At 38.7% G+C, this 12,701-nt stretch overlaps 1 protein-coding gene across 1 annotated transcript in view; it reads left to right on the top strand.

The window, feature by feature from the left end:
• ITFG1 (integrin alpha FG-GAP repeat containing 1) overlaps positions 1-12,701 on the top strand; it is a 111,569-nt gene that overhangs the window by 86,628 nt on the left and 12,240 nt on the right. The window contains exon 14 of the mRNA XM_080936985.1: positions 952-1,030. Within this exon, the coding sequence (XP_080793111.1) occupies positions 952-1,030 (79 nt within the window). The remainder of the gene's footprint in view (positions 1-951; positions 1,031-12,701) is intronic.

Genomic DNA, 12,701 nt, shown 5'->3' with positions numbered 1-12,701 from the left:
AAACAATTATATGATATAAAACTAAAACTCAATATTTTCACTTGATTGTAATTATTGTGGACAAATTTATGTTACTAAGAAATTGTAGTATGTATTCAGTTCAGTATATATAACATGCTGGGTGTGGTGGTGCACACCTTAATCCCAGCACATGGAAGGCGAGGCAGTCAGATCTGAGTATAAGGCCTGCCTGGTCTACATAGTGAATTCCAGGAAAGTCAGGGCTATGTAGAGAGACCCTGTCTCAAAAACCCAAAAAAGAGAGGAAGAAAAGAAGACTAGGAAGAAGGGTAAGGATAAAATGTCACGTTTGAGGTGAATCCTGAGATTTTCTTGGTACTGGTTGTCAAACTCAGAGTAGTCCAGTAACTCTAGCACAGGCTGTATCCCTCTCTAAAACTCATGTGGTTTACTCCTAAGTGCAACCAGAATAGTAAAGACAAGCTTGCTTAAAATATTTACCTTTATAAAGTAGAGACATTAGATCTGTAAAATAGCTTGTTAGAAATATGAACTGTATAGATGCTGCCATCAGGTAATGTAAGGTGTTAGGGCGTCTGCGCTGGACAGTGAGACAGCAAAGCCTGCTGACCTCAGTCTGCTCTCCAGAACCCACATGGTAGACAGCAGAGCCAGCTCCTTCAGGCCGTCCTCTCATCTCCACACACACACACACACACACACACACACACACACACACACACACAAGTAGGCAGCACTGAAGTTGGACTTATTGGGCTCTTTTCAAAGAAGACATGAAAGTGATGTGAGGTTGTGGAGCTAGGAGGGAAGAGCCAGGTTGGATATGATCAAAATACTGTGTAAATGTATAAAATTTTCAAATAATAAATAAATATTCTTTGGTTTTTTTAATATATAATAAATTTTCCTGAAATTGAAATCATTCATGTACTTCCCAAAAGCAGCTATTTCCTTCCTTTCTTCTTACAGCCCTTTGGAGTGAACCAGCCTGGCCCTTATATCATGTACACAACAGTAGATGCAAACGGATGCCTGAAGAACGGCTCAGGTGAGACCAGTGGGGTGTCCACAGCATGTCAGGCACCTTCCCGCAGTGCCTTCTGTAGAGGTACATAAGCAGACTTCAAGAGAATTAAGACAAAAATATTAACATTTACTTCTTCGTGTACTACTATTATGATAAACCCAACCCAGTATCCTTATTTTTCAGCTGAAATAGCAGAAATTGAGAGGTAATTTGAGTTATCTTAAAGATTAAAATGGTAAGTCATATAAATTAAGCTTATTTTAAGAGAAGTAAAAGCTAGTAATCCAATTAATAGTACTATCTAAACCAATTCTAGGTTTTCAGATGTGGCATAAGAAGCCTAAGATTTAGAAAGAGATTTGCTATCTGTTTATAGAAGTACAGTTTACTGTACACTGCAGCAAACATTATGACAAAATCCCATTAGGACAAAAAGAAAACTAAAGGATGTGTGTGTGTGACCAATGCCAGATTACAGTAGATCCAGCTGCCTGCAAGAAGAATACATCCTAACACAATAGTCTTTCTCTGAAATCCTACGGTCTTGCCCATGAAGTACTATAAACAGTCTTGCTGTAATAACCATAAAGAACGTGTGAGTAGGCAGTTCTGTAGTATATAATGGTCTTACATAAATTAAATGTACTACAATGGGTTTATTCTTAGCTTACTATAAACATTTAAGGATTCATCATTCTGGGTATGGTGGTACATGCCTTTAATCTCAGCATTCAGGGGGCAAAGGCAGATGGGGGCATCCCTGTGATCAGCCAGCTTAGTCTACACAGTCTGCATCAGCCAGGGCCATGCAGAGAAACACTGTCCCAAAAGAGAGAGAGAGAGAGAGAGAGAGAGAGAGAGAGAGAGAGAGAGAGAGAGAGAGAGAGAGAGAGAGAGAGAGAGAGAGAGGAAGGAAATGAAAGAAGAAAAAAATAATTCAACATATAAACATTCTAAAACTTTTACAGAAAATTCTGACAAGAATATTATACTCAAATATTTTGATCTATCACTATAATAAAGAAATCATTTTAGTCTTAATTTCTATAGATACTATATTTTATTGTCTGTTAATTCTTTCTTAAGTTCTTTCTTAAGATGCAAATAGGTGGGCTGGAGAGATAGCTCAGAGGTTAAGAGCACTGTCTGTCCTTCCAGAGGTCCTGAGTTCGATTCTCAGCAACCACATGGTGGCTCACAACCATCTGTAATGAGATCTGGCTTGTAGATATATATGCAAGTGTATATGGTGTATACATAAATAAATAAATCTTTTTTTTTAATGCAAATAGTCTCACTGCTAAGTGAAGTGTTCTGAAATTCATTTGACAGTGCTGGTAAGTAACAGTATGCTCCAAACCCAGAACTTGTCTCCACTGATAAATTATCCATGGAGCTCAGATCTACACCTTAGCAACTTAAATGCACTTCTACTTCGCACCATCAAAAGGTTATTGTCTCAGGATTGTGTTATTAATTTTAAAATAAGAAATCTATTTATCACAGCTATATACCAATATTTTAAAGTCCTTTTTTATCCCACATTTTTCTTAAAAACCATGTGCTATGTATATTTTTATATACCTGTTCACAAAGAGACTCTGACTTCTGAGCTTTTTGTTCTGGAGCTACCATAGCTATGCTGGCTGGCCCTCTGCTGTCTTTGCTTCTTCAATACGTTGAAACAGTGCAACAATAGACATCTTTTGGGAGCAGAGAGGAAAGCACATATGATAGGGAACTAAAACCATAGAGGAAAACTAAGGGCATATAAATGCAGTGTCCGGTCAGCAGAAATACACTAGCAAGCTGGCACTGCCACAGTACAGTGTGTGCGCACAATCTGAGGCTGCTACCCAGCTTTACAATGAAACACTTAATGCTAACCGCACAAGCACCGCCATATGAGAGCATTTCTGGGGTGCTGCCTAGAAAGTACTGTGTATAGTGCAAACCAGGATAGCAAATCACTCCATAACTCTGTTCCACTGAGGATACTCTCACTGAGCGTCCTCTGCTGTACTCCCCATCACTCTCCATATGGCTCCCCTGTCGGGATAGCTTCTGCTTTCATGACCTAATGTGACAAAAAATGTGGGCTTACTTCCTGTGATAAGATTGTCTTCACTATTTCCACTTGACTGCAAGTTAACTCCATGGCTGGAAGAAATTCTGCTGTATGTAAATAGCATATTTTCTTTTTATCTATTCCTTCTGTTGTTGGTCCCATAGTTTAGCTCTTGTGAAAAGATGTCTAGTAAACATTCATACACAGTAAGCATCTCTGTGGTGTACTGACTTGGAGTTCTTTGTACAAATAAATGCACAGGAGTGCTAGACCCAGGCTATATTGTACTTTTAGTTTTCTGAGGGACCTCCATACTGATTTCCATAGTGGATGGACTAGTTCCATTTCCACCAACAAACTAAGTGTTCTCTTTTGTCCACATCGTCAGCAGAGCATCTGTTGTTTTCCTCTTCGGTTGTGACATGATTTGCTGGTATAGTATTCTGAGTTTGCAGTCTTTGTCTTAGAGCTTGGAATACAGAACTCTAAGCCCTTTTGACTTAAAGTTTCTTACGTTAAATTTGATGATACTCCAATGAGATTATCTTTATATTATGTAATTTACTTTATTGTTTCTCTTGCAACTTTTAGTACATGTCCTTTGTTTTGTATACTTAGTACTTTAGCTGTGATATGGGAGGTTTTACTCTGGTGTTATTTGTTTGGTATTCTGAATCCCTCCTGAACTTGAATGGACACCTCTTTCCCTAGATTTGGGAAATCCACTATGATTTCATTGAAAAACAATTTCTCCCTTCAAAGTATAACAAAGTTTGGAGGGTGGGATGGCATAACTTATTTTCTACACCATTAGCATGAAATTCTCTTTGGATGCCTGTTAGTCATGTACTTAATCTTTTATAGCTTCCCATAGATCTTTAATGTTCTACTCATAGTTTTGTATCTTTACTGTTGTGTAAATGTGCATCCCTTCTACCATAAAGTTCTTGCCTGCTATATAGTTCAAATCTTGACTCTGAGAATTCCTTTTCTGTCTCCATAATGCCTGTCACACTCCTAAGCAGTCCTTTGTAAAGACAGGTCACAGATGTTAATTTAACAAGTGGGAAGGTTCTTATAGGTCAGTCATACCTGTGGCCTGGCCATGAATTCTGCATCACCCCTGGGAAGTCCTTCAGGATGTCAGGAGTGCCACTTAAAACCAGTCTATATTGCCTTACAGACTCTAACTTCAACCAGGTTTCCACCTTGCTGAGTATTGGTGTGCAGTGCTAATTCAGAGTTTCTCCTGCATAGCCTAGAGGCAGGGTAGCTTCCCAGGTGTATCTGTCCCTCGGGGATGGACACTACATTTTCCCCTTGTTCTGCTTTGTAAAATTTCCTATTTTACTTTGCTATTAAAGTAGAAGTTTGGGAGCATTGCTCACCTTTTTATGGCTGTTGTCCAACTTCCCCCAATGTATTCCCTGAAGACTCCGGCAAAACCATGCCTGCTTGTTATCTGCCACTTTCCAAAACAACCCTTCAGACTTACTTGTAGTAAAATATTTACAGTCAATGTGGAGTCTCATGCTAAAAGAACAGCCATCACATAACAGCTTTGGGAATGGGAGGTGAGAAGAGAAATGTTCTCTATTCTGGAGTCTCTGCTAGCAATGCATCAGCACTTATACTCTGGGGTGATAGTTTATCTACCATGCAAGTATGTTTAGTGTGAAAAAATCTGATTACGTCTCATACTGCTCAGTAACACTGCTGGTCTATTCATTTTGTTGTAGTTGCTCAGGACTTGCCTATTGTTGACATACTATGCAAAGTAACTATGTGCTACAGTACAGGCTGACACTCACAGACATAACGATGTCTGGAACTCTCTGAAAAGTAGGAAGCATTCAGCACACGTAGGGATGAGATTGTTCTTTACTATAGTTAACTGAGGTAACACAACATAAACAAGCATTTCCTATAAACTAAACTTTAAAAGTAAGAATAGGATAATATAGTACAACAAAAAATAATCCTCCATCAACTTCATTTTTAAACTTTACCTTAAGTTTATTAGAAGCAGAGTATTGTAGTTACATGAACTAATCAAATAAATTTAAAACACATGAAATAGGGGAAGTTACTAATTGAATTGTATTGATCATTGTCTGACTCATGGGCCGTCTGAGTTTTGAATCTGTCTCCCCTGAAGCAGATTCTGTATTACTCCCGCATTCATTGTGCATTATAAACTTCACAGTAAATCATGCCTACGTAGCACAGTGCCCATAGCTCCCTTCCTAACCCATAGACTGACCAAATCATAGATCCTGGATTTTCTCATGTTCCTACAACCTCTGGCCTGCTCCACTATAAAAGTTCCCATTTAATCTCCAGTATCAGAGATTACCTGATAGTGGAATATCCTAGGAACTTAGTTGTAGAACTTAATCTTTCTAATGCAAAGCCCAGTCCATATCCAAGTGCCTTCCTCCTCACTGAGAACTGAGCCCTGAATTCCTTACCTTCCATATTCATTTCTGTTCCCTTTATGCGTGTTACACATGTCCAGCTTGATTTCTGACATACCCATCTCCATGTCCCAGGCCCTTTTCATCTTTCTAATCTTAATTTTTCCATCCCTGAATCTCAACACGTTTAAGTCTGAAAATAATAGCTAACCTCACTCCCCAAGCTGGAAATAAACTCCACCAATCAAACTTTATCTTGAACTTTCCTATGATATCTGCCATATGGTAGAGAGAGACCGTATATCAATTAACAGTTCTCTGTCTTACCTCATGAGGCTATAGACTCACTGAGGACTGGCTGTAAATTTTAATTTGTCTTTATGGTTCTTATCCATTCAGAAACACCCAGGAATTTGGTGAATGGATTTTTAATACTTTTCAGTAGTATGCTGTGCTGTCAGTGTTGGAAATGTGTGTGTGGTGATTTAACAAGAATAGCCCCCTAGGTTCATAATTTGATGCTTAGTAATCAGGAAGTGGCACTAGTTGTAAGAATTAGGAAGTGTGGGTTAGGTATAGCCTTGTAGAAGGAAGTGTTTCATTTGGCTTGGGCTTTGAGGTTTCAAAAGCCCAAGCCAGCCCCAGTGGGTTCCCTCTCTTCCTGATGTCTGTAGATCCAGGTGTAGAAGTCTCACCTCCTTCTCCAGCACAATATCTACCTACATGCCAACATGCTTCCTGCCATGCTGATAACTAACCCTCTGAAACTGTAAGCAAGCCCCAATAAAAGGCTTTCCTTTATACGAGTTCCTGTTGCTGTGGCCATGTGTCTGTTGACTGAGCACTGACTGAGACAATGTGTTAACACAAGGATGGACTCTAGAGCTTGTACAGTTCTTCCTGCCTCCCATTGCCTGCGCTGTTCCTGTATAATCCACACACATTTATAAGTTCATAAGTTTAGGTCCATCCATGAAGTAGAAAGCTAGTCATCATTATGAGACAACGTGTCTGTCTTTTACCTAAGTGGATAGTTAGAAAAGTAGACGGTAATGGTCTGTTAACTCGTTACTATTAAATGGAATTATGCCTCAGCACTAGCAAGTTCAGCTTTAGTTTCAGTTTAAAGAAGTAGATATTAGAAAATGATTTAGTAAAACTTTTAACTTTTAATTAATTCTAAAATGTCTGCCATTCCTCACAGCGCTGTTTTATTTTCATCCTTTCTCACTTGTGAGTCACCGGCTCTATGCTGTCATACCTGCTCTCAAATTAAGCATAATAGATCATACAGGTATTACCTCAAAAAAAAAAAAAAAAATCCTAAAACCCACAGAGGTACTCAACACTAACAATGAAATATTTAAATGAGTATAGGTCTTAAATAGTCATTTCCCCCAAAGAAAACAACTATTTTTATTCATCCCCAGATGGCTAAAAAGCACATTAGAAGATACTGAACCTCATTAGTTATTAGGAACATGCAAATAAAAAACATAAGATTTGACCTCCTATCCAACAGTAATTATGCTCGTCAGTAATCAGGCATCGGAGATAGTTCTGTAGGTAGAACTGTTTGTTCTGCAAGCATGAGGACCTAAGTTCAAATCCCCAGGACCCATATAAAAAGTGCATTGTGCTGTAACCCCAGCATTTGGGGTTAGAGACAAGCAGATCCCCAGAGCTAAATGGCTAGCTTGCCAAGCCAGAACAGCTCTCCAGTTCAGTCTGAGACCTTATCTCTAAGCAATGATAGAACAATCTTTGCCCCAGTGTCCTACTCTGGCTTCTTCATGTGCATGTTGTGCACGTGTACCTGAATATGAACATGTGTGTATGCACACACACACACAAGTTAACAGATGTAGACTAGAGTGAAGAAAAACGACTATGAAGCTTCTATGGAAAACAGTGTGTTGGTTAAACAGTATCTTCATGTCTTGAAGCAAATCCACTGCTGGAGATAACATGGTAAGGAGCCAAAAGTGATTTTACTGAGATCTGTATGACCATGGTTTCTTTGTTGTTATTCTTGTTTTAGTTTATTGAAACCAGGTCAAATTTATCCATGCATAGATGAATAAATAAACAAAATGTAGGATCTGTACATGAAAAAATGTTACTCAGACTTCCAGGGAATGTTGGCATTTGCTACAATACAGATGAATTTACAGAGCATTGCACTAAGTGAAATAAGCCAGCCACAAAAACCAAATACTGTATGACTGTGTTTGTATGAAGTACCCTCACTGCAAAATGCACACACAGAAAGTACAGTTGTGGGGGCAAGGAGACCGAACTGAAGTGCAATAATGAGTTTTTAATCATGACCTCTGGAGATGAGCAGTGATGGCTGCCGACTGTGTGAGGATACTTGGTGCTCTATTGCCACTGATAAGATGGCTCAGATGGTAAGGTTCATGTGCGTGTGCGTTACTGCAATTTATAGTTAAAGCTTAAAATCCTCTAAAATATGGTGGACGTTCCAAAAATATTCTCTATAGTCCCATAAAAAAAAACATGTTGTTCAACTTGTATCATTAGCCTTTTTATCCCAAGTCTTATTATGTTCCTTTTTATTTTGTGTGTTACCATATGAAGTAATGAATTTACTACAGTGGCGGAGTTGATAAGGATAACCCAATTACAACTGGACACTCAGTTACTATACTCAGTGCTTTGACAGTTGTGAACCATGTGATAATCTATGAACATAAACATTTATATCTAGAAGGCAGTTTGACATCGTGATCAGTTATCAAAACAAATATAGTAGATAACGCCCTAGGGCCTGTGACTTCCCCAGTCACGGACTTTTGACAATGTTTATGGTACTAGGCATGAATTCATCTTGTAGGTCTCGTACCCAATCAGAAAGCTTGGTTCCTCCTATAGCTGTCCTGCTACTGTTGCCCCAGAGGCCACATGGTGCCAGGCAGATGAATATCATTGTGTCCAGGGTCCAGCACAGATATCTTCCTTCCCCAGCAGCCTACAGAAGACCTGGTACTATGTATCCTTTAGTGGGAGTTTCTTGGTTGATTGAAAGCTGGTTTCTCTATTTCCTGCGCCCAAAATAAGGGGTGTGTCAGAAATGGGTTTTTACCATCTGGTCAAGGTGGGAAACCAAGAACACTATCAATAGCTTGTGGTGTTTTGGGTGCCACTAGCACCTCCATGATCACTAACCTGTAGGGAGGTGTCCTTTGCCAGACACTGGGATTTTCATTTAATAACCCATGCCTTCTGCAAGTGCCATTGTTCATCCATACACAATATATCTGTACTTATTAATTTTTAATTAGCATGCAAGCTAGTGGATTTCTTTAAGACTGCTTTGTCTATCTTGAGTTTTAGGTAACACACACTCTACCCTCTTCCTTTCCCAATCTACCTACCCCATTAAAGATTGTGGGTTTGGTAGGTGGGAGTGGTTGGTTCACTTTTGTTTTGTTTTGAGAGACAATCTTCATATGTAGACCAGGATGACCTCAAACTCAAAAAACAATGTCAACGTACTTGCCTCTTCCCGAGTACTGCCGCGTACTTTACCACTCCTGGCCCCACACCTAACCCATTAAATATCTAAGCTCAAGTCCTTTTGTGTCACCGTGTTCTACTATCCACTCTATTAATAAACATTTTTTTGGGTTAGCTCATAAGTTCCATACTGCTTTTTCATGGGTACCTTATCCTGGATAAGCCACCCCATCATCCCCATTCCCCAACACCACCTCTACTTCCATCTTACCTGCATTTTACCATCTCTGCTCTCTTAATACCTCAGTCCCCAGTGGCCCATTTGGTTTCCTGGTTTCTATATGTACTCTAGGTTAAGCATATAAAACAAAAGGTTGGAAGATGAGATAAGAGAGAACATGTGGTTGGTGTTTGTCTTTCTGTAACCGGGTGACCACACTCGGTATATTTTTTCCAAATCATTCACTTTTACTCATATTTCATGATTTCATTTTTCTTTATCCATTTATCAGTTGAAAATATCTTGGTTAGTTCTATGTCATGTTCTGTTTGGTGTCCTTTGCCTCCTTTGTTTATTTTGTCGTTTTAAGACAAGTTCTAACTGTGAAGTTTCAGGTGGCCTGAACTTACCATGTAGACCAGACTTGTCTGAAAGGCATCCATTGACCTCCCTCTGGCTTCCTAGCATTAGTGCTGAAGGTGTGCCACCTGGATTTTTGCCTCTTTCTCCATTTATGTCAATATATCATTTACTGCTCAGAATCCTCAGTTGGAGATTAGCAAATACTTCTCAGAGTAAACATTTTTTCTTTCAAAAGTAACTGAAAATATTAGTCATATCAATGCATCTCTCAAGGGAACAGAAAACATTAGTTATATGAATGTGTCTTTTTTATCTGTTTTAACAAAGCAGCTACTTGTTTCAAACTGAGGCCATGTCAGATTTAAACCAGTTCTGTTACATGAAAGTTCCTAAGTTTAAAGTCTTTCAGGGAAAATAATTCAGTGTTCTTTTAACCTAAACTAAACATACCCACAAAGAGATTCATATACCAAGAAATAGAACTTTTTAGATGTTTTTCTATCCATTAATATAATTTTCCTTTATTCTTTTCCTTCCACTTGCATGAACATTGTTTCAGTTGCATTATCTTAATATTTCAAAAAATAAGTACATTTCAGATCTAGAGTTATATGGTTGGTCACATCTAAACTTCAGGCTTCAATGACTTTCTATACTCAAAACAGTATAGAAATTGTTACAATGCAACAGTACAGTCTTAGTACTTATTTCAACAATATGAACAGCTTAAAGTGATATTAAGCAGTTAAAATTGCCTGCCAATATGATGTCCTGGAGAATAAGAACAAATCAACTTTTTAAAACTTAATTTTTTGCTTACAAAGTATGTACTTGAACTGTGTTAGAAATTCAAACATAGAATTCAGTCATAGAAAAACATAGTCATTTGAAATCTGGTAAATCAGCAGTTCTCAACCTATGAGTCACGACATTTAGGGGTTAAAAAAAGATTCTTTCACAAGGTTCTCGTATCAGATATGCTACATATCAAATATTTATATTATGACTCATAACAGTAGCAAAATTACAGTTATGAAGTAACAGTGAAAATAACTTTATGCTTTGGGGGTCACTACAATATGAGAAGCTGTATTAGAAGTCACAGCATTAGGAAGGTTGAGAACCACTGTGGGTATCTGATATTGCATGCTTTGTGTGCATTCGTTATATATTGTTCAAATTTTGGGGCTCTTCAAATGTTTTTACTTATTTTAAACTAAAATTTAATTACATCATTTCCTCCCTCCCATTCTTCCCTCCAAGCCCTCCCATGTTCTTTTTTAATTATTATTGTTTGGATAAGAGTGTCCCCCTCAACCAGGCTCATATATTTGAATACTTGGCGGTTGGTAGAACTCTTTAGGAAGGATTAGGAAATGTGGACTTGTTGAAAGAAGTATGTTACAGGGGTGGGATGTGAGGTTCCAAAAGACTCATATTTCTAGTGTGCTATCTTCTGCCTGAAGTTAGATGTGAGCTCTCAAGTGTTCCTTACACCATGCCTTTGGTCTGCCATCATGGACTCTACCTCTCTGAAACTATATGTCCAATTAAATACTTTCTTTTATAAGTTTCCTTGGTCATACTGTTTTATCACAAAAGAAAAGGAACTAAAACATATTGTTACCTATTTAGAGATATAAAAACAAACATGTAAATGCAACCTAAGTCCATTTAATGTCATTTATATGTGTATTGTTTTGGGCTGACTGCTTGATGTTGACTAACCAATTAAGAGGCTCATCCCTGGTGAAGACTAATTCTCCCTCTCTCACAAGCTGTTGTTTGTAGTTCTTCATCTGAGAGTAGCCTCCTGAGACATCCCCACCATGCTGGCATATCAGTTGGTGTTTACTGGTTTAGGAAATAGCAGTTGTGTTTTCCTCTAAGGACTATGACCTCACTACCCACGGGCAGTTGCTCTAGAGTATCGGACATGATTTCCTTCTTGGTGAGCAGGCCTTAAACCAGTTAGAAACTTACTGGGTACTGTGAAGACACAAGGACCACTATTGTGTCTTTAGAGGTATCTTCCCATGCTGGTCAATATTGTGGTTCCCAGGTTGCAGATGGGCAGGACTATGGATTGCTTTCCTCCTCTGGGAGCTTGTATAGCACCAACTAGTACTATGAAGAACAGGGAGGAAGCTTTTTGGGTCAGATCTCAATTCTTCTAAGTCCTATGTCGAAAATGCATATAGTGTCTTCAGCAATAGAGACTTATCTTTCAATTCTGAGAGGCAATCAAGGACAACAGTAATAACATATATTGCTTTTTAATGTGTTGGGATCCCTTGACCAACAACTCAAAAGGTTTCTTATACTTGGTATGGGGTTTTGTTGGATTTATTTGGAAGACATTACATCTCAGCCCTAATACATTAAAAGGATTAGGTTTTTCTCAAACATGTATTTACTTGAAAGCTACATGTTCATAGATGTCAGGCCTGCTCTAAGCTATTAGAATATAGAAATCAGTAAAACAAAGCAAAATGCTCTGGCAGAAGTTGTGATAGTGGAGTGTAGGCAGTAAGCCTAAGGTGTAGATGTCTAATGATGTGCAGGTATTGGGGAAAGGGAACAGAAAGTGAGGGCTCAAGATTGCCAAAGGGAGGCTGGTGTGAGTCTGTTCATGTGGGACGGTCAGTCTGGGCCTTTCTTAGAAAGCATCATTCAAACAAAGACTTGAAGAAGGCAAAGGAGTTTGATACCTAATTATATTCAAGAAGACATTTCAGTCAAAGAGAATGCCTCTTTAACTAGAAGAATTCCTTGAGTCTCCAAGAAACGTGCAAGGACTGCTGTGTTGGAGCACAGTGGCTAGGGGAAGGTATGAAAGTGAGTCAAAGGCAAGTGTGGGTGGGGAGTGTGACCCAGACGGTGTAGCCTATGTACATTACCTATGAGTAAAGTAATACAGAATAGTACACTCCAAGGAAAAGAGCACATACAGCAGGAAATGCATAGTAAAGTTATTTCAGCAAAAGAATGGTGTGTTGAACAATGTAACTGAGCTTTTGGATTTGAGTACACTGTAAATTACAGATTCCTGTAGTTCTTGAATCAGCTGAATAAGAGTGAGGCACTGAGAACACTGGACCTGTAGGCTTACTGGCCTGACCAGAAACAAAGATACAGTTGCAG

Source organism: Micromys minutus (assembly GCF_963924665.1).
Source record: "Micromys minutus genome assembly, chromosome: 24".
Taxonomy (NCBI): domain Eukaryota; kingdom Metazoa; phylum Chordata; class Mammalia; order Rodentia; family Muridae; genus Micromys; species Micromys minutus.
This window is presented reverse-complemented; position numbering and strand designations above follow the sequence as displayed.